At 40.6% G+C, this 26,287-nt stretch overlaps 1 protein-coding gene across 12 annotated transcripts in view; it reads left to right on the top strand.

Annotated features, from left to right (window-relative positions):
- Positions 1-26,287, top strand: part of Rhogef3 (Rho guanine nucleotide exchange factor 3) — a 144,141-nt gene that overhangs the window by 60,299 nt on the left and 57,555 nt on the right. For 9 of the 12 annotated variants that reach the window (XM_077411433.1, XM_077411431.1, XM_077411430.1 and 6 more), the window contains 9 exons: positions 7,876-8,047; positions 8,263-8,527; positions 9,651-9,949; positions 12,811-13,063; positions 13,581-14,500; positions 14,832-14,969; positions 15,224-15,618; positions 16,114-16,836; positions 17,038-17,494. In XM_077411433.1, the coding sequence (XP_077267559.1) occupies positions 7,914-8,047; positions 8,263-8,527; positions 9,651-9,949; positions 12,811-13,063; positions 13,581-14,500; positions 14,832-14,969; positions 15,224-15,618; positions 16,114-16,836; positions 17,038-17,494 (3,584 nt within the window). In that variant the 5' untranslated portion in view covers positions 7,876-7,913. The remainder of the gene's footprint in view (positions 1-7,875; positions 8,048-8,262; positions 8,528-9,650; positions 9,950-12,810; positions 13,064-13,580; positions 14,501-14,831; positions 14,970-15,223; positions 15,619-16,113; positions 16,837-17,037; positions 17,495-26,287) is intronic. The other 3 variants (XM_077411436.1, XM_077411438.1, XM_077411437.1) reach the window with 2 other exon arrangements.

The raw sequence follows: 26,287 nt of genomic DNA, 5'->3' as shown, positions 1-26,287 counted from the left end.
AGAGAACATATATATTGCCTCAAAAAATAATTGTTGCACTACTTTGAAAAATCTTTACATGGTGTCAATTAGAAAAAAAATGTATGATAACAATTTTATAAGATTAAAAAATTTTATTTAAATTTTTAACAAGAGAATACAAGATATTTAAATACAAAGTTTACATGTGTACTTTTTTAAACAATATCAAAAATGGGACAAATTTACGATTTTTACACTTTTTCTGTCCCAATGATAACATGTTGTTCATGAATAATTTCTGAGACTAGCTTTACACTGTTTAATCAAGGAAACAAAATTATACTACATATAAGCTATACGTAAAACATCCTTAAGTACGAAGTAACTGTTACGAGGAAAGAGAAAGTGTTAAGAAAAAGAAGAATATATGTTATTAAGTTATCTATTTGTCAAAATTGTTTTGCAGCATTAAGTAATTACACACAAAATTATGCCCAAATCAGAAATATGAAATATTTATTTAAATTTGGCAAGTTGGTTTCACTTCTCTTTGTCGATTAGGCCCAACTTCTGGTCTGATCACATTGCGCACTACGAACATTAGCAAAATTTTACTAGTATTTCTTTGTGAAAATTATACTTTCTTTTTGGCCATTTAATCTTGAAATGCTCACGTAATCCTGGTCGGAGAGCGTGAGAGAGTATTTAATTTCTCTTTTCATCGCTGAAGATGACTCAAACTAAAGCCGAAACGTATTTATAAGCCGATTTATAACTTTGTATTGAATTATTAAATTGAATGTCACATAACTCATGCACAGCTAACCGCGTTTGACTCTCAAAGGCCACTTTTTTTGCTACTTGTTAATTTCAATATCGAGTCTTTAGTTAATTATCTATTTTTTTCAAAAGAATTTAATTTTTGCAGACATTATTTCTTTTAAATTTCTAATTCGATATCAATATCGACAATGCATAATATTTTCATAAAATGCGAAACAGTTATTATCTATTCAAAATTTATTGTCGGTTGTGTGTGTGATTGAATATAGCAATACAACGATCAATTGTTTTATCGAAAAGTAGAAATACTAGTGAACTCTAAATAACATAAAACATTGTCAAATTGCTGTCATATTCTAAATTTAGCTGATCTAAAATCCAACTGTGTTCAGACTTTTACTTGAAGGTCTTTACAAAACCTAAAGGTCATGCTGTACTTTACTGCATAGTTCGGTCAACCATGATACTCCATTATCCAAGATAAGAAACTTATTGCCCTTAAGCATTTTCAACAATAGAATTGTTTCTAGAGAAGACCGCCAAGTTTTTAATCGAATTCACACAAATATTGACATTTTTCTTTTGTGTCTGATAAATAGGATCGAGTTAGATATATCTCGGCCTTACGTTCGTTCGTACGTTCCACAGGGAAATCACTTGTGAAATTGCATAACCATTGCAGTTTCTATCCTTTGATTTGCTATCATGCTCGAAGATTCGCGGATGGGACGCATCATGCGATTAATTACTTGGCTAAAAAAAGAATTATGATAGTCGCGATTAATATTAATGTATTCGTGACGCATTATCTTTAAATGTAGACAACACATTTTCGTGGAAAAAATCGCAGTTAAAATAATTATTATCGCAGGAAAGATTTAATCGATTAATTGCGCAACTGATATCTTTTAAATTCTCACGACATCGGTATCGGCAATTGTTCCAGCAACAATTAATCACGCAATAATATTTATATAATATAACTGGACACCTATATATATATATATATATATATATATATATATGTATAATTAATACTGCTATTTATTAATCAATGACACGTCAGTTGTTTATATGTCTTTTAATCATCAATAAAGATTTGCAGCAACGTGCAAAATGACGAAAGCTTGAGAGCCAAAGATAAAAAGTAAAAATCCTTGCAAATATCAATGTAAAAGTAATGAATCAGTATTCTAATTTATCATCACTCAACTAAGAATTAAGCTGGTATTATGCACAGCGATGGTAGCTCGAATTTCTGCCATCAAGGAATACCGCCAGTTCTTGAAAAGCTTTTTGAAACTTCTGAAATCCGACGTAATTCGATGGTAGCCAAGCTTGAAGAGCTTTCACGTTATCCACCGCGTCCTCACGAGTACATCGCTATTTTCTTCTCTGTCTCTTTCTTCCTTCTCTCTCTCTCTCTCTCTCTCTCTCTCTCTCTCTCTCTCTCTCTCTCTCTCTGTAAGCGCAGATAACTACGTTCTGTTGACTTAACGTCACTGCCATTGTATTTATCCACCTACATGTACGAAAGCCGTCAGATAAATCTTTTATGATGTACGTATACGTGCGCATCACACATTCCCGAATGTTCGCATAAATACTATCGTAGGAATGCACTTAAAAACTTCTATCTGTTGCACCACCCTGTTGCAAAACCCCCGCAAAATGAAAATTGTATTGGCGAACATATTTCGAAAAATATATGGTCCACAAAGGTTCTACAAAGTCTCTCATTCCATCATTTTTTTTTTTTTTCGAATGAAACGTAACAAAATATTGAAATTAAAAAAGCGAATTTCTGTAAACGTAATCTCTGTAAAAATAGATTTTCTTTGTTAGATTAATTGACGAGATTCTGCCTGGAATTATCTAACGTAATGTTTATCCAAGAACTCGCCGTCTCATTAATGTTCTATCGATCGTTATACAATTTACCTGTATTATCTGTTACACATCGAATTTATTTGTTAAAGCTGATTAAATTTATGAAGAAAATATGATAGTTTTTATACAATAATGAACTTTCCTAGGCCCGTATTATGCATGGAATTTTCGGAATGGATTTCGATCTGAATTATTCTGTTTTCCCTAGAAAACACAATAGAAATCTGGAAAACTAAACAATTCCGATCGGAATCCATTCCGAAAAGTTTCATAATACGTGCCCTGTATATAATTCAATACATTTCCAAAATATTAATGTAAATACTTTGTAGTCAATATTGCAGACTGGTTTCAATTTACACATATCACTTATTATAAATACGAATATATGTCAATTTTATCGTTATTATGTTAATAAATATATCATCACATTTACACATTTACATACATAAATAAAACCTGAATATTGTAAAATATATTTTATTTCACAAATATTAACTAGACAGTTTTTAAAAAATGTTATTAGATCGAATAAAAATATGTTTTAGTTCTTTAGTCAAACACATAAATAAATAAAATTTATTTTCCGTATCATACGGATAGATATTATTTATGCACATTTTTTATATGACTACAGTATTTTTTAAAAATACTTTAGTCATGCAAATTTTTTTATTAAATTACCTTTTCTATGCGTCTGATGTATAAGACAAAGAAAAAACTTATTTAAACGCCGCTTATCATAATTCTGCGAAAAATTTTAATCCGTTTTATTAATTAATTAATTGGATGTAGTCGAGTGTTTATTTTTAATTAACGCGCCCTGCTTTCGGATTGTTGGTCCTCTGTGTCGAGCTTCAGTTATAGATTAAGGTTCAGGGATACGGAGATTAAAGAGAGATCGGATAATATTATCATTATATCGTATTAAAATGACATGCGCAAATATCGGACGTCATCCGCAATAACGGAATGTTAAGTTCTAAAATACTTTATAGAATTACACAACTGCTGCGACTTACCTTTAACTTACTGTGACGTTCCAACGCCTGCGGATGGATATCCAGTTGTACCCGCGAATTGTCTTGACTCTTATGTTGCAGGCGCGGCATGAGACTTTATTCAATGAATTTCACGACTTTAATGTACTTTAATCAATTTAATCGTACGAAAAGAACTAATATAAAAAATTAAAACTTTACTTATTTTAATAAATTACCTCGAACATCTAGATTTATAGTTCTCATGTTATATTTTGTATTGTATTATATAATATATATCATATTTTTTTTGGTATTTCAATTTATCTAGTGATCGATAGTCGCGACGTTCACGTGACGCTCATAAATTTTCCCGCAGTTCCTCCACTATGATTTTTTTGTCACCGATTCACGTTCTCTCTCACAAGTTGGAAGTGATCCTGAAACGTATGTCCGGCAAATCTGGACTCATATTATCTGAGTACGTGATCCCATCCGCTGCTAGGACAGAGTCCTAAATGATAAAACTCGAGATACAGAATGCCGTCTATATTAAGCCGGGAGTTTTCCCCAAATCTCGTATTAATCTTTCTCTCCGTGTGTCGCGCAATTTCCGCCTCTTCATTGAAAATCCTGCGCGGATTAGAAACTACTCAAAATGAAATGTTTTCGTTCCATTCCACTGCAGCCGGGATGAAAACCCGAGAAGAAATTATCAAATTTACAAATAATTAACTTACAAATATCAGAGAAATTTGTAAATTCAGGACTTCATTATAATTCCATTGAAATAAAGTTCGCTTGAGATTGAATAACGAATAATTATTTTATTATCCGTTCACGTCAACGAGGATTACTTTAGGAAAATCCTTATATCTGCGACAGTTTATAATTGCGATACGTTTGTTGGAAATAATTCAACTAGAATTTGCTGAAGAACATATAGATAAAAAAATTTATTTTTTTTTCGATTTTTGTTTCTTGAGTTATACATTTTTATTTGCATCTCAATTAGCCTTTATAGAAGAAATATTGTCATTAATATTAAAACTTTTACTAAAATTTTTTATCTTTAATCAAATTATTTAACAAAGAGGTTTTTAAAAATTAGCTTTTAATCTCCTTAAAGTACACAACTTAACTAGAAAATATTCTAAGTAACAATATAAATATACAAAGACGATTAAACTAAGTTCATAAATCAAGTATTTTTATTACCTCCAATATGATAAAATGATTCTATAAATAATATAAATATAAGGAAATGAATGTGGAGAAAGGTATGTAGAAGGAGCGCCGCGAAAATGTATATAAATCATATAACATTAGTACCGCGGAAAAGATTAAGGATCGAAACATTCGTGTTGTCAGAAAGCGTATACGAACTCGCAGTAGAAATCCCCTTTTGCCAGCGAGATTCGCCCCCTCATTTTCCTTATTTTCTTTCGCGAGATACGCAGCCATAAATTTCGATTGGAGAACTCGCGGTGCACTTCGTGGTTCTCGTTTTAAAGATGGCCGCAACGTGCGCATGCTTTGCTTGCGCCCTCCGCTCGTAAATCCCAATCAGAACTGGCAATTTATGGAGCGAGTTACGTACGCACGTCTCGAAATTCGCTGTCCAAATGCACGCAAATCCGATCATCCCCCCAACGACGAGTAATTGCGCGCGCGATTTGCTCTTCGATTTGGCGTTGCTCCCGCGCGTTTTTCTGCGCTGTGCCTTTTTTCTTCCAGCCGCCAACGACGATAACTCGAAACGGACGATACTTCTACCGACTACACATTCGGAATAACCGCGATTCCTCGAACGGAATCCCATAGAATGTAACTAACGACGCGCCAACGATGCGCGAAATCCGATCTTTAAAAATTATGTTTTCAAAGATTCTTTTCGTATGTGCGCGGGGCACGTGCGTGTATGTTGCTCTGACAAAATTATAAAGAAAAGTATCCCGTTTTTGACATGACTCCGAATAAATCAAGCGAAAACAGAAAATGGTATAGCTTTCCGGAATTCACGCTCGGTTGATCTAAAAACATTACATATAGGTATTACGCCGGGTTTTGCCGAACAGCGGCCGAGGGACTTTTAAAATCCTTTTGATTTCCAAGTTTTGTCTTGGCATTTTACGACGCCGACGGAGCCCGGGCAGGAGAAATCGTTGTTAAATTTCAGTAAATGGACTTGTCGCCGATGTGCCCGCGGGAGAAATCCTCGCCATGGGGGAAAACGATGTTTTCATTGAGCCCCAGACTAAACTGAAATACAGATTATACGTCAACATATCCGATAGGAAGAGTGCGATGGCTCTTAATCGGCTAAGAATCGGAAAACGATTTGTAATGAGGTTAAATCGTCGGGAAGTAGAATCGTCGTTCGAGGCGTGTCCAGCATCAAGCGTCGGCGAACTTGATTCGGAGACGCGGAGGAGGAAAAAATTGTCGATCGTAGACGCGCCCGCCGCGCTCGAACGCGCGGGCAACGGCGAAGATTGATGAATCTCAAGATGCAATTCAAGATCGAGACTCTTGGCAATCTTGGCTTTTTCCGGACAGCTCGATTGAAAGAAAATCCGGTGATCCTGGAACATCCTCTACGTTCATGGGTGATATTGTTTTTAGGAAAATCTGATGTTTGTTCGTCTCTCATCCGCGCGTATACCGCACGGGAATACCAGACGATCCGATGAAAATTAAAACATAGAGAACAAACGTTCGAAATATTTGCTTCGTCGGTTAATCTCGGCCGGATATTAAATTTTTCGTCATGCATATTGTTGCGTTTGCGGCTAACTATTCATGACCGTGCATCGCCGAACTTTCTTCGATATTCGATATTTTAATGCGCTCTGTTGGATCTGCCGTGCTCTGTTAGGCGCGACACTATTGAAAAAAATATATGAGAAACAGAAAGGGCGTTTATCGATTTTCGACTTTGACTATTTACGGCGTCTACGCGCTGGCGGGATTGCCCTTTGTCGTAAAAAAAAGTTGCCGGCTGCGTGAAGAGATTACGTTAAAAGTAATCGTGCACTGTCAATTATACGTAGCAGCTTCGTGGAGGAAATTCTGAGGAAGTTGTTTATAAGTTATATTGAATTATCTGAAACATGAGAAGCCAATATGGAGATGTCGCGATTTTAATGACATCTTGGAGTTGTGATAGACGTGTTGCTCTTTTTCTGGAACCACCAGAAGCTTTCCTCGAGCCTTAATTAGAAAACTTTTTTACGAAAATATCGAATAAATATATGCAAGACAGGATCCTAAAGCCGTCTGTAACATTTTTCGATTTTTTAAAAATATATACGCATATCTTTTTATTGGCTTTATGGATTTAAAAATCCTCCTCCAAAGTTGAAGTTGCACCTATATGCAACTAAAACTAAAGTATATGCTTTCCACGTCGGTCGATTTTATCTCGCGAACCAGAAAATTCTGATTTTGATGAAACATTATACGCATGTAAATGTTTACCTCTCAAAAAAAAACTTTACCCTTCTTCTCACACGTGTGTAAAGTTTCATCAAAATCAGAATTTTTGGTTTCGCGAGGTTTCCTTGTTAGCGTTATTCGAACAATGGAATCAAACGTTGAAAATATTTTACTTGGGAAAGAAAACAATCACTCCTCCGGAGAAACATGAATTTATGACGTTTTACATGCGCGAAGGGACCGCGAAGTTTTCGAGAGATGAGAGGAAAGAACGTTTTTAAAGGCGATGAAGAGTACCAGCATTTTTCTTTGTTATATATTCTGTCTTCTCTTCTCGTGTCAGAGTGAGGTGAAGGAGAGAAGACGCGTCGAAAAGCAACGCAAGCAGTGTATGTTCTTGGTAAATTCCTCTTCTCATTGTCAGTCGATTCTTGCGGAAAGAATGATTAAAAGCGAACTCTTCCTTCTGCAATTGTAATGCCCTGTAAGCAAGACATACTTCATTAAGCTGTTTGTTGCTGTGAACATTATTATAGAAATTTTAATTAATATTTTGCAAAGCTTGCGCTCTTTTTGCACGTGTTGATAAGAATCCTGTGACGTTAACTCTTTACATCTCACTAGTTTTTTAACTTTACTGAAATTTAAAAGAATTCTCTATACTCAATTCTGAGAAGAGAATCATTTTCTTTGTCTCCGCAATAGTAAAGCAATTATTGTTTTTGTCGATGCGAAAAGTATGGTTGCGTTGCACGAAAATATCAAAGAGCAGGCGCGTAAACCTTCACTGAATTCATTGTTTCTTTTTCTTGGGCAATTCCAGGATGCAGGAGCGACAAGATTCCAGGTGCACAGGATAGAATGAATCCTCGCCGGGAGGACCCGCTGTTACGGCAGCATCGCAGCCGTTTGCTGCAATTGGCCGAGGCGACGAACATCAAGCCTGGCCGTGGCAGCGGGAAGAGACGTGGACAGAGGCATGGCTTCGGTCCCAGGTTAGTTAAAAAATTTATGAACTTACGTAAAGAATTCATTATAAGTAAATAGATAAAGGGTTAAAAAGTTTATTTGGATAGAATAATTTATAAGGACCCTGCTTGAATCTTCTCTGAATAAAATCTTTTATATATTTTTTTAATATAATTATTTCGCCATCATTGACAATTATAATTAGTCGAGGAAAATTGACATTACGCGTGAATCGTTGCAGTAACGGTGGACCCAGCCGCGTGACGCTCCAGGATATCGTCAGGAGCGATCCTGGATATACGCCGAACATCGAGCACTTAGTGTTTCCGGAACGCAAGAGCAGCAATCCGAATTTGGTGGGCGTCGTCGATGGCTCGCCGCCAAGTAAATCCAAGTCAAATGCGACGAGCTCGGGAAGATCCAGACTCGCCGAGGTCTTCGCTCGGCATTACGCAAGAGGATCCTCGCAGGACTCGTCTGTTACGTCCAGAAAAAATCACGTGAATGTACGTAATCCCCGAGATACAATCGCGCGAATTGTAAAATTTTATCGATCCCACACATTGTCGGTTTTTTTTTGTTATTTAATCGCATTATGACCGGAATAAACCGAAATTCTTTTTTTTGTTGATCTCTACATATTTCGCGAAATCATTTGTCATGTGCTCCCGAACGTGTTTCGGTCGATTGCAATATTGTAAATAAATTGACAGACGTTCTAAAATCGGGCGGCACGTCAATATTGGGTGCGATATTGGGTCGTGTGGAATAATAAAAGTCAATAAAATGACACGCACGTTCGAGGCACGAGTCATCGCGACAGATCGCTCGTACGGACGAGTTCTCCTCTTGGGCAGGACGAGAATAAAAATACTTTCTTCGACGCACGGCGGAGTTGCGCCAATCCGTCGGTCGTTCGTACGTGCTTCAACCGTATTTGGAAGTAGAGACCGCCGTACAGCTTCTCCTGCTCTTATGGTCACGCGAGTTTAGTCCGCGATCGACGTAATGGCGCCCTATAGCACGACGGGCCCCTTTAGCGATTGACACAATTTCATAACGATCGTGGCTGGGCGATAATGGTGCCCGTTAACGAGTCGTGGTTAATAAGGGAAACCAAAAGCGGTCGAAGAAAAGGAAACTTTGTTACTGTTATGACGTGATACGTTCGTCTCAGAGATTTCCGATTTAGAAATTTTTTTCTCTCCCGAAGAATGCCTCGGAAATTGAGAACAATGTGTTATAAAATCATGAGAATATTAATCATCATTTAATAACAATCTCTGCATACAATAGAGGAATACTTAAATCTTGCCGCGATAATTAATTCTAAGACTACACACACATATCTCTCGGATCCAGGCGGAATTTTTTATGCATAACTCTACATGCATGTTAAAAATAAATTTTTTTCCCAGAAAAGTGCTAGATAGCATAGAATATGATTGTGAAATCAAAATTCTCAAGTCTGCTTGGCTAAATCGCAAAACATAAACAAGGGAAAATCCCAAGAATGAATTGGAATTTTTGTCTGATCTCACAGATCCGTGTGGTGTAGTTCTCAGATTCAGTCGCGTCCCACGGATTTTCTGTCTGCCCACGAAGAGTGGCCTTGGATTTCGGTTACAGAGCACGTCGCTGGATAGTGGGAGCGCGATAGGTCATCAGCCGGGGTCCGGCGGGCCCACGGTGGTGACGCGGAATGCCGGGCGCCGCTGGCTCTCGCAGAACTCGCAATTCTCCAGACAGCACTCGGCCGAGGATGGGATACGTGGGGGCAACGTGGGCGTCGGAGGGCCCGTTTCGACCTTGTCCTCGAGTCAGGCCCCCGGTCAAGCCGCGCCTCCCGCCCTGCCGCCGCGCAGAGTCAGTCCGGCCGCGGATACGAGCGAGATCACCAACGCGGGTCCTATTTCGCGTGTCGACAGGTAATATCGCGCGTCTATCGCTTTTCTATTTAAACTACTCGCCGCCATCGGAGAGTAGTCCCGGCGTGTCCTAAATGTTCTGTGAACTCCACAACTAGTGGTATCGCGCGCCATGCTTTTGGCACGATAGTTTCTGAAACAGTATAACGGTAAAAACGGCAAATTGAAAAATTTAGAAAGGTTGATTGCGAATTTGGAAAGATTTTGTGAATGCATGGTTACCGCGCGCAATGGAATCGTACGTGTCGTACGGAACGTCGACGTAGTGAAACACCTTTGTCGCTGAAGAAGACATCCAGCTCGGATCTCGCGAAGTTAGCGTGACTGTCGTATGGGAATGACGGAGACACTCGCACGAACGTTATCTTGTTCGCGCGCTTGTCCTTTCCGCCTAGATTCCCTCTAGATGCTGCTGGTGTTTACATACGATGTAAGTTTCATGAAGCCCAACGGACCATCGCGAGGACTACTCTCATGCTACTTCTTCCTGCACTCGGATATACTCGCCGTCGAGCGTGACCTGATTACACGAGAAAATGTGAAATTAATCGGTCAAATACAAAATCTAGAGTGACGTCGGCCGTTCTCAAGGCCGATTGCCTGTCTATTAATCTGTGAATCCCTGGACAACTGGAATTTTTCAGGAATATCCCGCACGATATACATTTGATATTAAAAGTACCAAATTTCATACGAGAAGATACAAGATGCAGAAAAGATTTGTCTTTTTCATGCGAGACGTTTTTCCATCATTACTCGTGAATAAATCAAGCGACAGCAATCGCTGTATTATCGTGCGATCGATTTTAACAGATAAAAAGTAAAGATGGATAAACGTGTGACACACGAGAAATATTTCGCAGCGTTCAACGGTGATTATATATTGACGCAAACGTACGCGACAATGGATTAAAAGAGAGGGTGATCACTCCGCATCTCACCGTCTTCTTACTCGGACCAAAAGATCGCTCTATTTAAAGAGCGGTTCTATTTAAAACATCGCACTATCAAAGGAAACGAACGACTCTTCGTGCCATGTCGGTTAAAAGGTAAATATGATTAATCGGGGACAGATATTCCCGTCCCCAATTGATTTGTTCCGCGCGTTTCGTCAACTCCATATGTGGAGCGATATCGACATCGACGACAGGTTATTCGCAGCAAGTATCCGAAATACGCTTTGTCACCCAGTTTCACCGTTCCTATCTAAAGATAGGGCTAAAGCCCGAATTAATTAATAGTTCCATAAATCACACGCCTCGGATGTCGAGCTGCTCATATAAATTCTCAACGAATCGTATATTTGTCTGAAAAGAATCATCGACAACTCTTTTCAGCGTTCCGTCAAATGAAGTCCAGGACCCTCGTAAAATCGCGATGACTCTCTCGACCTAGAAGCTCTTGAGGCGCTTTCAGCCGGCTAATTTCGCGTTTGCCCGGTGGATCAAAATTGCGTCTAATACAGCGGCATCGGGACTTTGAGACGCAGCTCGAAAGCTTTTCGAGGAGAATTTCATTTTCGGAAACGTCTTTTTCATCTCCAGCGATCTCTTTGATCACGCGCTAATCACGGCAGGCGGCAAAAACGATTGAATCTCCGATGGGCGACTTTGAACCTCCTCTAGTCTAGACCATGTGAAAATATCGACCATATCTACTCTCAGTTTATATCGCTTGATCCGCTTTCCAGAGAAATTCGTACAGCGAGACCGAAGCTCGCGCGCACATGTCTTTCTTATTAATTCAACTCGTGTGGAAATAATTTCATCTTGTCGTACGTAAAAATTTTCTTCGCGCGAGACGAAAGGTACAGAAAACGAAGATCTGAACCGCGCGAGGTACGAAGATAAGAAACACAGCCGGGGATGCATTTGTCCGCGAAATTTGAGAGATTTGCATCTACTCTTGAGAAAGACCACCTAGGTATCTGGTTTTCATGCATTCACCGCGGATTTTTAACGGCGTAAAATTTTATCCGGCATACAAGTTCACGCGATGCACAACCTGGGACGCACCTTCGCTTAGTCTCCTCTTCTACCTTTCTCCCTTTCTTCTTTCTATATATCACTGTATAAATATTTATGGCTGCAACATCAAGCGTGATATAAATATCGTCGAATGGGAAAGAGAAGCGAGTAAAAATACCACGCGTGAGAAAGATGCGGATGCGCGGGGACGTGTACAAGCAAAAACGACTGCATCTATCTTACTTGAAGACGTCGCCGGAAACGGGAGGCTTCCAACTGTGCCGACTCTGTCGCGTAAAATCCCCGGAGATGCTAAAGTGCACCGCGAGTCGATTTCCTTTTCCAACGAAATAAAGCAAAATTCTGGATTCGATGATAGCAAATCAAAAAGAGGTCGAACAACCGTACGAAGAAAGAACTTTTTCTAGTTTCAGCTTGCTCGATCTCGATGCTGAGGCACGCGAAGAGAAAAGATTGCGCAGTTTTATAAAATTTGTTGAATTAAGATCGGATGCGCGTTAACATAAAATCAATTAAATAAATTATATAATATTTGAAGAGTTACAATAAACGAAAGAGAACTGCGATTGTTTTCCTTTATAATTGAATAAGATGAAAAAAGTCAAATATTCTACTTCCCGAATATCATTGTTTTATTTTATATATTTTTTTTTATTATTAAATCTCTTTAAAAAGTAAAAATTTTATATTTGACAAGCTCTGTCTCGTCGCTACTAATCGACAGCAATCACATCAATCGCACGAACCACATAAACGTCAAATAAATCTTATTTGAAGAATAAACATTTATATACATATATGTGTGGCGTAAGAATTATTATTCTTGGCACCACACACGAACCGTTCTCGAAAAGAGGCAAATTTCGGTTGCAGAGGTCCAAACGTGTCGATCCTTCATCTCCGAAACGCTTCGGCGGACCCTTGGGAGGTCGGCTCTCAAGGCTCCTCGTACAGCGTCGGCAGCAACAAGAGTCAGACAGCGAGCGGCAGAGGGAAATCCGGCGGGAACGCGCGCGGATCCTACAGCCGCGGTAGTTCGATACCATCCCTAAAACGTCACGATACATCTACGTCGGCCACGCCGACGTCAAGCCTCAGGCAGCATCGCCAAGACAGCCACGGTCAGGTGAGGAAATCGCAGAAACGTCAGAAACATTTTGCCCGCGCCAGTTCATCCGCGAGCTTGGAAGTAGGGGGTCAAATTTATGCGGAAGTTCGCGAAAAAAAAAAACGATTCTATGGATCGCCCGCAGTAAATGTTAATTTAAGTTAAATGAATTCCTGCCGAGTACCGCTTTAACAAGAGAATCATTTAAATCACGGTTAGCGTTGATTAATATTTGCGGAAACGGCTCTACATGATTTATTCTATAATATAATACAATCAACTTTTGTTCTAAATATTATGGAGAAGGCTATAATGGGAAGTAATGTACATGGATGCACACGTTCTAACTTTTTAACTTTATAAACATAAACTAATGTTACTCTTTTTTTCCGCGGAGTTAAATTGTCGCATTATCCAAATTTATCACAGTAGAGTTGTTCAAATACAAATCAACGTGACGAAGTGTACGTGACGCTAGGATATTTGGTACGACACTTAGGATGTCTATTAGCGACGGGGATTCTCTCCTGTGCAGGTCTCCAGTTCCCGTCGGCGCGATGCCGTAAACTCCTTCCTGTCGGGCAACAGCGGCACTTCCGGCGAGCTGTTTATCAGCGGTAACTGCAGCCGCGAACTTTCGCCCGTGCGATGGTGCGATCGCGAGGTCGACGGCGTTTACCTGGGCCGCTCCGGCTGGGTACAAGTGCAGCAGCGGTCACTCGACGAGAATCGCCGTGCGAACTACGAGAGCAACCTGGTGACCGCGACCACCGGCACTCTACCGTTGTCGCGACGGACGGCGGTCAAATTGGCGGACTATCATTGCAACAGCGAGCCGGGCAAGTGTCCGCAGGACTTTACCAGAGGATTGGACTCGCAGCGACCCGACTTCCTCGCGCTGCACAGCCAGGATTACGATTCCATCACTACCAGCGCCTGCACGTCGCCGCACAGCATCCCGGAGTCCTTCTCCCCGCCGTCGATTACGCCGATTATATCGCCGCCGCCGGCGTTCCAGGACGCCGTCGCCGGCAGAAAATCTTCCTCCTCCAGACATTCGTCCTCTGCTGCCGTGCGTAGCAATTACGGCGGCAAGGCCCCATTTCTACCGCGATCAAATGCCATTGTCGATAGCGACATCATTAGTCCGCCACCGTCGCCGCCACCTCACCAGGTCAATTGGAGCTCTCTACCGTCCGCGTCCAGGAAGAATTCCGGCTTGGCGTCCTCCAGATCGAAGAGACAGAACGCCAGCCAGCAGCAGCAGCAGTATCGCATGGCACAGGCCAAGTCCCTGGAAGATCAATCGTCCTCCAGAAGGTCGCAATTCGCGCAGAGATATATCGAATCGTCCAGCTCGTCGTCGTCGTCGATGGGATTCAGGAGCCTCGACAGTTGCGTCACAAAGCCCATTATGCCTAGTCTGGCGGAGAACACGGATTCTTCGGTAGAGGGGTATGTAAAATCTATGATAAACGATTCTGTTAACCAACTTGATTTTATTAATATAATTAAAAATGATTACGTTTAATCTTGATTATAAATATTTAAATTTATAATTAACATTGATTGCAGCAGAGTTAAATAAACAAGAACATTTACAATCTCTCTATTAATCATCGTATTGTATTCTATTATCCTATTAATCTGTTAATTTGTATTCTATATGAATTATAAGTATAATAATATAAATTAATATAACATAAAACGTTAACGTTAACAAAATTGAAAGAAAAACTTGAAAAAACTACAATATATATTGAAAATATCGATTTTTCGATACTAGATATGAAGATGGCGACGAGGATGATAATCCTAGTTCATCCTTAAATCTCAGTCTGGTGTCGTCATCGGCTCTTGCGTTGAATTCGTCCACAGAATCGATACGTGCCAACGGCGAACGAATATCGCCCAACAGGCAAGGGTATGCATATAAACTTATGCTTATGAAATTCTTACAAAAATAGAAATTTAACGTAGAAGATAATCAAAATTTTAAATATTTCCTTTATTGATTTTTTTATTCGTACAATGCGCGAATATTTGAGGCCATTTCTTTCACATATTTCCACTCTTGTTTAATTAATATTTTATACATTAAAAGAAAAAGTTAATTTAATATTTCACTACAAAGCCACAAAGTGTTTCGCGATGTTATGTGAAAATGAAATGCCAAAGTGTTACGTCTAGGAGAATCCATAGAAACCAACAGGGGCTTAGAAGGTCGCCCGGATCCTCCGAGTCGGGAAAACAGATGTTCAATTCGCCCTCTTCGTCGTCTTCCTCGTCTAGCAGCGAGGGACGACAAGGGCGGTCACCCACGCCTAATCCATTCAGACGCAACAATCCCACGCGACAGCATCAGAGCGCCAGGGTCAATCAGGAGACGCCTGATTGTCATGAATCTCGAGTTAGAAGATCCAGGAGCCTCCAATTGCCGGAGAAAAGGTCACCAGGAACAACGGGTCCGCAGAGAGATCATTCCCGAGAGTCGAATGAAGCACACAGAGTCGTTGTTAAGATTGTGAACGATCGGGGTAGCGACAGGTCCAAGCGCCATGTTCTTCAAAACCGTGAGTACCATCCCTGGGATATCTTATGTTTTAACTTTCGCTGTTGCATACGTGTATCGAATAATTGCAATTCACGTAGAATAAATATACGCAAGCGTACCTTTTATAAACCTCGTGTTCTCGATAAAGAGATAATCATCATATGCAGGAAATCTTTAAATCTTTATGATGAATTATATTTTTACTCTTATATTTATTTAAAAAAAATGTATTTATATTTATCCATTTTTCACACATTTCACAAAAAGATCAACAATACAAAGTTTTGTAAAACATAAAAAATGTAAAAAGAACAGAAAATTTATGAAATATTTTAAAAATGCATAAAAAGATTAACGATTAGAAATCAAATGTTTATCACATAAATGTTTATCACATTTGGCAATCTGACTGAACGAAAAGAAATATAAAAAAAAAAACAATCGATTATTATGTCGGCGAATCGATCAAATTAATCTCATCCCCGTATTCGATCATTTTCCCCAAATTCTTTAGGAAAAGCTCAGTCCACAGATGACACCATAAATGAGAATCTTTTTCGCGAAACGGAGATGGTAACCGAATACCTGTATGGCACGCGTAGTCGCGTTGTGCCGAGAAATTTGTTGTCAAGCCGCTATGAAAGCCGTCGCGACGAGAGCCAAGAGCAGAGACGAGGCAATTCCAACACATATGACGTCTACATCATCTCCTCCAAGCAGCAGCAGCAGCAGCAATCGAAAACATCGAATTCTTCGCAGTCCCAACAACAGCAGCAGCAGCAACAGCAGTCGCAGCAACAACAGCAACAATCAAGGCGGCCGCGAATGTTGCAGAGAGGCGCTACGACACCAAATACGAACGCACCGTCCGCCAATCAAGACTTTTGCATCAGCCCAGACACAAAGCTGCGCTGCAACAGCAGCACATGCGACTTTTGGCCCCACTGCTCACAAAGGGAAACCTTGTACTCGCCGAATCAGGCACCCCCGCCCGTTTTTATGAAGCTGTCACAGAGCTATCCGGCGCATCAGAGGCTTTCCACCGACGCTGGCAGCCATCGTGGAAGTGCCAGCTCCTCGCCGGCCTCCCTCGAGCGAATGGATGATCGGGAGCTTCGCGAAAGAGACAACGCAAGAAAGAGCAGAAGCAGCCAGCAGGGCAAGTATCAAGAGAGACCCAAGAGCGTGCTCAAACAGGGCAATAGATGGTCGCCGTTGGAAGGAACCAACGGAAATGGTCCGTAATAGTTCGATTAACAAAAAATTTATCCCACCCTGAATTCTTACAATCATAGAAGCTGATTCTTATTTTAAATTGACAGATATTATGTCTTATTTTTTAAGAAAAGTATTTTTTTTAAGAAAAGTTTTTATTCTAACGTCTAATAAGTGGAATAATTTATATTGCATCTATATATAAGGATTTTCTATAAAGCAGGCTCCGGAGCAGAGAAAAGAGATCAGATGCACCACCGAGTGTACCGAAAACCCGACTTCCCGGGCTCCTTCGAAGGCGCTGACAGCAAGGATAGGAGAGTGTCGCCCATCCAAGGGATGAATGTCGTCAATAGATCGCCTAGTGGCGGTCCGATCGTCTTCTCGTCGACGAACACCTCGTCGTCCTCGAGTAGCGATATCTGGATCACCACGTCGGATCGCACGGTGACGAAGAGCCCGCGGAACGCAAAGAGCTCCGGTGCGTCCACGCCGATGGAGGATGCTGTGATCGGTTCGCTCAAGACGTTGATAGAGCCACCGAAGGACGGCACGCTGTCCAGGCCTGGCAGCGCGCCCACCCGAGGTGAAGACTCGCTTACAAGCGACATCGTCCTGGATCCTCATCAGCGATCCTTATCGTTGCCCAAGTCCTTCCTGGCGCACAACACGGCGGACGGGTAAGTACCTGTAGTAAAATTCTTTTCCCACGTTGTTTTCCCCGACTATACGACTCATCCGCGGCGACAGATTTCATAAAGCGGGATCTCGATGGGTATGTCGCCCGTAGCCAGCCTTCTCGTCCTATTTGAACGAAACGACTGAGGCAATTTCGAGGCGGACGGCCTCGCAGATTCACGAATGGATTCGCCTTAAATACAATGCGCGTCCGCGGCCGCGCTCGTTTAAATCCTGCGGTTAAGTTTACTGGGTTGCCGGGCCACCGTGCCGCGCACTCGTTCGATTGCTCCCGGTAGTCCCGGTAATTGGCTCTCGATCGAAACCCCGTCGGGTATTCCATTATACGTGCTCTGCATACGCGAGTCGCGTCAGGACGGCCTATCGGACTCGATGCATCCTTGGGATTAGATTTAAGCCTCCAATACGAATGTTACGGCCGGCGTGCCCCGCACGCTTATTAGCAAGCTTCCCTGAAATCGATATTAAAGTATTTTAAGTTATTACGGGGTACACATTGGCGCGCGACTTAAAAAAATCCAATTGCAAATCCGCTTTTAACGAAGCACGCTTTTAACATTTTGATTTTTAGAGAGGCGCTATAAAAGTTCTCATAATTATTACTTTTGCAATAATCCGATAAAGTACGAGAAGCTGATCGAGGTAAATATCGGATTTTATATATACGTCATCCTTTAAAATACAATTTTCTTCAAATCAGGTTTTGAAATGGAAATAGAAATGAGAGAGAGAGAGAGAGAGAGAGAGAGTGTGTACAGTTTAAACACGTACGTATATTCGTAGATTAATATTTTTACAGCATTGAAGATCCATCGGCAAATATTTGTATTCGAGATTTCACTCACGTTCATTTCAGTTCGTTTACAAGTTCCAATGTAAAGCTGTCAAAAGATACAAGTAATAAAGTATCGAAATTAAAAGTATTGAAATTTAAATTGAAAAAAAATTTATTGAAAGACAGATTATTCAGAGGAATCTGGAGGACTCGCGCCGCAAAGCGTCGCTTATGCGCTGACACAATATTAATACACCTGACGTTATATTTATTACACGTTAAATGACACCCTCGTCCCTGTCGAGAGACGAGAGACCGCGAGGCTGCGTCCGTAATAAAAACACGCGCGCTCACGGAAAACAGCACGTGTGAAGCTTTCAATTAAATTGTCGCAGAGGGAGGCGGCATGGCATCACGACAGTCGCCGGCGCGTGCTTTGTCCGGCGGGCAAATGTAATTTTAGCGACGCAACCTCGAGTATTTTCTTTCTCCACGCAGGATTGTCCTCGATCGCGAAATGACGAATGACGTGGGAGATCCGCGATGATGACACGCCGCTAATAGCCGTAATCACGCGCATCGACGTATCCCGCGCGAGAAAACGTGTTAATTTCTCGTTAATTTCTCGCGTTGCTACCGCCGCGCCGCCCCTGCATTTCGCGTCACCCTGTCAGACTGACAATAAGCTCGTTTACTCCTGAAACTCACCGGCGCCGGCGCGGCGGCGGCTGCTATCGCCTGCCAATTTGCGGTCTCGCGAACGCATGCGATTCGGCGCGACCTAATTCTCAATTCAATTCCTCGACCGTCGCAACGGTAACGAACGTCAATGTCAATAATATAACTTTCGCGTCGCGAGAATTTTTCTTTGTTTGAAGGCACGCGAAGCATGACACGACGTAATCGTGCGCGTTCATCGAGCCGATTGAGCACGCGGGTAAACTCATCCACCCGCGGCCCACGTGCGATTCGTGCCTTCGTGTCGACGCGGGATAATGAAGCGGGCCTCGCCGAATTGGCAGGGAACGATTTCCGATTGACTGTCGTTATTTTTTCGACGCAAAATGCCGAACGCGTTTTTCGCCGGAAACGAAGGGAAAAGGGAAACATTGAGAATACAAGGTCAACATCGATTTTCTCTCCTTCTCTCCTGAGAATTTACAATTTTCAAGTTAGCACGCGCCGAACTTGGAATTCTCGAATATTCAATTCCGCGATATCGTCTCGTTGCCGATCGATCTCTCGATCGCTAAACCTCGTCCGGTGTTGGTCGCTTTGGACGCGCCATCAGACTTACAACGCGTTTCTGAACTCGACAGTTAATCCGGTAAGCGCAAAGTTCCGCGAGATCCGCGGCACGTAACTCCCTGCCTTCTTTCTAACATTTGTTACATTCGTGAAACGCAAAACTTTTGATCCGCCAACCTCTCCGCATGAGTTTGCATTGTACAAAGTAGCGCCGGAAGCCGTTCTCGAGTTCGTCGAAGCGGAAGACGTTGGATGTCTGCATTGTCTGCGAAAAATCGCGTATATGTAAAACGTACGAGATGTTAAGGAATGCAAATTTCAAGATCATCTCGCAAGTCAACATAAAATAGTTGGTACTCGAAGAATTCAGCTGAATCCAAATAAAGAAATAAGAGATCCTCTTGATTATAAGCCGTTTTATACTACTGTATTTACATCACATACATATATCTATAAACATTATTTATAAATAACATTAAATATATCTATACAAATATTTACATACAAATATATAAATATCTAGACAGATATTTAACATTATTTCCTCATATATTTTTAACGTTGTAAAAACGTGTCGACAAATATTAATTTATTGATATCGCAACCATTCGCGTGGCAAATCGTTTATTTTGATGACACATTCAGATCATTTTGTTCATCCCTCTCCATTAACCCCGTAATAGTGCATACTACATACTACAGATCACACAGCGCTCGCCGTAAACACCTCCCCCTCTAATAAAAATGGCAGCCGGTATATGGAATAAACTCTGTTGTCGGCAAGTGACAATATCGATCTTTATCTATATAGACCGTCAAATCTCACTTTGCGCGCGCGACGACTGACGTTTATTTAATATTTATGGAGCGTTATCCATCAAGAGAAACCACATTTTCCCGTTCACGACGCCATAAAAGTGTCACCGTTCGATGTATCACGCTACCCTTTTTTTTACCAGATCCGCCTCGGGGACATCCCTTAATCATTCTCTGCACTTTTCTTTCGTCTTCTCTAATCGAAAGAATCTCCTGACAAAAAGGCATGTACCGACAAATTTCCGGAGTTATAAGGATAATAGCAAATTTCGCGAAAGACGATTATAAATTAATTTTTGCCTTTTTTGTAACTTATGATTTGTAATTTATAAGATGTATTCATTCATAAAAAGAATGTCGTTCCTTCTTAATTTAACATATGAATCTTTTAATTTACTCGTAAATGAACTGTTGATAAATCGCTGTTTGAATCGCTGTTTAAATAACAAGAAGAATTTGAAAGAACTTTTTACGTGTCTTTTTTTTTATGTGTCTTCTATTTGCTCTGCGAAATAGAAAAATTTATTAGATCCGCCACTGGACACGGAGCAAGAACAGCAGCGTTTTATGGTCGAGTAAACTCTTGTTTTATACCTTTCTGGCGAAAACGACGCCTACGTGGGTCGAAAACCGTGCAGTATGTGGAAACCGAGAGACGGCTTCTTGGTTGCAAAGCTCGATTCCGCGCTATATATCGATGACGACCACACGCTCGCAGTATTAATCTTCCGGAGGTCGTAATTCGCGCGACAGGTGGTCGGCCAAATCTCGAGGCATCGACCGCCGATACCGCGTAGACAGGAAAATTGTCTAATTGTTCGGCGGACTAATCCGGGATTAACGTCTTGGATGATTCTATAATACTCCGTACATTTCACAAATTACTCCGAGTCTTTTCTGTAGAACTTGTTGACGTATCGTTTTATCGAGATTTATTCGAAGCGCGCCTTCTCTCTTCAGAACCACCGAGTCTGCCGAACTTTTATTTCATACGAGATTACACTCGAGTGAGATTACTCTTGGAAGCGCGAGTACATAGAAAATCGAGCGCAAACTCGACAATGAGCGATAAAAAGCGATCTCTGAAACGTATAACTGTTAACAAAAAATCAATTAATTTTTATTGATTCTTTTTTCGAAGATCCAACCTCGTGTCGAATATGCGATATTCAATCGTACGCGAAATATATAACATCGCGCATCGACCTGATGTCGAATTAAAAGCGCTCGAAACGATGAAGATCGCGCCCGCGTCCCCTCAATCGCCGTTCGCGTTATATTTGGAACTTCATCGCTCGCATCGCTGCATCCTGTTGCCGCTAATTTTCTTTGGCCCATTTCGCTGATCCTCATGTATATAGACGGAATTGTAGACGGACGAGTATCGATTTTACCGCCGCGCACATGCCCATTCGCACCCATAATTGGGACAGCGCTGCATCGCGCACTTGATACACTTGAAAGCGCAAACCGTTCGCGTTTCGTGTCAAAGTCAAGCGGAAATTACGATTTCTAACTCGTCAGTTTGATAGCGCAATCCGGTGCCTTGATTAATCAGCGAATTGCGATTCGACGCATTTAGCGTTGCGCATCAGCAACAATTGCGCGTGCCATTAATCACTGCCCGAGTGATGCACTGCGAGTATCAAGCTCCTAAATTATCGGCTGCGGCTGACGCGCTTTCTATGATTTTATTAACATCTAGATCACAACATTAATCGCTAAATGGTTCTTTTTTCCCCGCGCGTAATCGTCCGCGTAATAATTACGCGTCAAATTGATGTCTCACCCTCCAGGCGAAAAGAAACGGGGTCACTGTAAATGTAATTGAACAAACAAAATAAGTTGTTTCTCTCTCTCTCTCTCTCTCTCTCTCTCTCTCTCTCTCTCTCTCTCTCTCTCTCTCTCTCTCTCTCTCTCTCTCTCTCTCTTTCTCTCTGTTATCGGAAATGTTGCAAGTATTAAATTATTAGACAGAGAAAGCAGATAGATAGTCAAAATGATTTCTAAGATATATATGAATATTTGCAGTATTTTTTAGCTCTTTCGTAATATGCGCATCGATAGCCAACTACGATATTTAGGTGAAAATGATCTGTTCGATTGAGACTCGTGTTTCAAGTAAGGATTACGTGACCGCGTTACGTCTACAATAACAACACCGGTTTGGTCAGTACCAACACGTGCCATATAGGAAGATTTGAGATAGCGATGTCAAGTTTAAACGCATGTATATTGATCAGATCAGGCAAACGCTTTCTTCCTCGTTAACTTTTTGCTGATGTATATATATCTATAACCACTGTCATACTCTCATGGCATGATTAATATACTTGGGATTAATAGTGTTAGATATCCTTGCATGCCAATATTATACCTTGAATTTTTTGTATTTCAACATATTTATTTTTATACTTTTTTTACATGTTTCAATATAAACAATAAAAACGCATAAAGTATTATGTATTTTACACTTAAATGTGTATATGCATCTTAATATAATTGTGAAATATATTTTATAAACTAAAAAAAAATGTGAAAAATATAATGAAATTATTTATATATATCAAAGAAAAAATGATAAAATTCGCTAAAAATGAAGAAAACCTAACGTAAAAACATTAGCTACCACAACTGCAACAATTTTAATATATTTATTAGTTATGTTCAGTTAATTCATACAATACACTATTGCATTTATTATATTCAATCCACACAATAATTTGATTTTAGTCAGTTTGATTTGATTGTATTCGATTATTTAAAATATTGATAGAAAAGTCTGGCTATTAGTAATAACTTTTTTTATTATAGCAATCGAGATCTTTTATGTGTATATAAAAATAAACATATTTAATTTGCAGCAATTTTTATATGTTATATTATATTATTCTTTAGTGAATGATTAAAATCTTGATATATAATTCGATATAAATCATACATTTTTTTCGATATAAAAATTAAGAAAAACAGTTTTAATACAAAATAAAGTACAAGATATTTTTCAAATTTTAACATTTTTTATTTGAAATAATTTTTTATTTAATTTTATATTATTACACATTGGCCGATATTCTCAGCTCACTTTTATTATAAATGCGCGCATTTATCGATAAAAGTTAGCTGAGAATACGAACCATTGTCTCTCTTTAATAAAATACATATTTATACAGAATCTTTTGCACTTTTTTTTACGAAAATGATTTTGTTTACAATTTTTCCGTATTACATATTATATACAAATTACAGAAATATATTTCGAATTTTTTAGCGATTTATGGCTTATTAAATAGATATACGACAAATTGTGTTTCAAGAACGTACGACTTTCATAATGATGCTTAACCATGATGCGACAAATGTTTTACCGCGGCGAACTCTTTCGTTTCGCAGCGAGTCGTCCGCGATGACGCGGGAAGAATTTCGAAAGTGCGACAATGCGGACGAAACGCCATTATTGCCGTCGGTGCACCGCTGCCGCGCGCGCAATTAGGATCAAGCAACGGTGCAGGCGTTTCTTTCTCCTTGACGAACAATCGAGCAAAATGAACTCTCGGATGTTCCAGCCGGCGCGGTGGTCGAACTAATTGCGACCCTGCGTAATTACTGCATTTCGTAAACGCTACACCGTCGCCGTTGGCGCGCTGATGGAGAGTTCGGTATAGAGAGAAGGGCGGGTCGCCAGCCTCCAAATGGAAATCATCAATGCTCTCTCCGCAAATTCCTTCCGCCGTCGCGCAATTTCCAAACGAAATAAAACGAAATCGTGAACGCGCGCGCGTCTGCGGATAACTGTTATTTCCGCAATTACTTGCCTGATGAATTATAACCGCGAGCATCGCGTAACAGTTCGATTTGACGTTCCAAATGCGCGCGCGGAAAAGACGGCGCGGCGGCGGCGGCGTGGCCGTTGTTCGGCCGTTCGCTGAAGGATGGAAGCCCGTCGCTCAAAGTAACGCACGTATCTGACCGCGTACAAAAATAGGGCGACTTATGCGTCGCAATTAAACCCGCCACTCGCGGCGGTCGCCATACGGCGGAATGCACGACGGGCGTAGCAGGAACGGCAGTTTTTAACTGTCTCGGCGCGCGCGCGCCCGTTCACCTCCGCTCCTCGCGCGTATCCCGTTGCTCAATTATTCATCGGCTCGCGCGCATCGTGCTCGCCGAGAGCGTTGCCGGGCTACGCCGAGAAACTTCACCGTAGACACCGTCCATTTGCCCCGGCGTTTCACCCGCAGAAGCGTGCCCTTTTTTTTTTGCAACCTTTGACTGACATCCGAAAAAAGCGCCCCGTTCGAGTTCCGTTGTTCGACGGTATTCTCCGCTGCGTCGCGTTCTATATACCTCCGATTTACCGCAACAATATCCTTTTCTCAACAGTGAGATGTTTCAAGTATTGAGACATACTCTTCTTTCTTTTAAGCAAGATACTATTTACAATATTACTTTTATTTGCATCGTGTTTTGTGTAGAAACTGTAAAAATTAAAATTGAGAATTTTTTGGGTTTAATATCAATTTTATATATAAAGTATACATAATTGAAATTATACATGTATAATTTATATACATAATATATAATATATATGTATAAATTGAAAATTGCAAAGGATTAAATATACCAAATTCAATGAAAGATTAGTATTAGAAATAACTTGTTTTCTGGCGACTTTTTTCTGGCTGAAAGCTTACTGCACGAATTTTAAGTGTGTGAAATACTCGTTACAACATCTGATCTTAAAATTAGTTTGCTCATTTCACAAACACGTCCCGTAAAATACCTACGTTGACCCAACTTATAATGAGTCGAATGAATACTATAGGAATTCTCAGCGACGTTCGAGCGAACTCATTATGCGCGGCGCAAGTACAATTACACTTCTTGTTGAACGTGTTAACCCATTGGCTTATCATTCTCGACTTCGTAGACTGAGACTGTCAAAGACGTATGCCAAATGAAAAAAATTTTGACATTTAACCCTTTACGCTTTCTATAATATTTTTCTCTCTAATCTCAGACGCGCTCAATTATTGCGATATTGTTCAGTGTTATTATATGATGACCGCACATATTCTGTCTAATAATTGCGAACGTTAGAGAACTAAAAATAAAGAACTTATTTCAACATCATGACAAATTATTGTAATTTGAAAACTGATGCTTCAACATTTTAACAAATAATAAGAAATATTAGACAGAATAAATTTTTAATTAATTTCCAAATTAGACTTCTGGAAGGGACAAAATCTATGTAAATTGAGGATAATATTCGAATTTTATCTCATATTTTCGTCCCCGAATATTTATATATGGTTTCTCATATTACTTGCAACGTATATTACAAAGTAAAGAATTAAAAAGTGCATGATCCGGATGCGGATTTACTTTGCGCTTTACACTGCGAAGAACCCTTCTACAATATGATTTCGTGCCGGCTGCCGGCAACGTTATTAGAATTAAAGTGATGGACGCAACGCTCGACGAAGATTATGCAGCGGTCGAGCGTTTCGCGCTCTCGTGTTTGCACTAATGTTCGTGTACTTTACGGTGGATTCTGCAGCGGGCATCAATTAGTTGGGACAACGGCTCAACAGAAACAAGCTCGTTCCCGGCGTTCCGCCCAGTCACGTGGAACGCGATCGAGTCGAATCGAAAGGGGCGAGGCGTTTCCCACCCTCCCCACACACCCGCACTCCCTTTTATCCGAATTTCCTGAATCGTTAAACACGGCCCGACCGGCCCGTGTTTAGTACATCGTTCGACATAGTCACGCAGCCTGTTTAACGAGGGTACGAACGACCGAGACAAATAATTGCGGAACGTACGCGCGTATATGTAATGCGGCGAGCGAATGGGATCGCAGCGTGTGATATCCGGTTTTAAATTATAAATATTCGTACGTTCGTTAACGTATATGCACTATGTACTTCCG

This window comes from Temnothorax americanus, unplaced genomic scaffold (assembly GCF_048541705.1).
Source record: "Temnothorax americanus isolate GAGA-0224 unplaced genomic scaffold, ASM4854170v1 Scaffold3, whole genome shotgun sequence".
NCBI lineage: Eukaryota > Metazoa > Arthropoda > Insecta > Hymenoptera > Formicidae > Temnothorax > Temnothorax americanus.
This window is presented reverse-complemented; position numbering and strand designations above follow the sequence as displayed.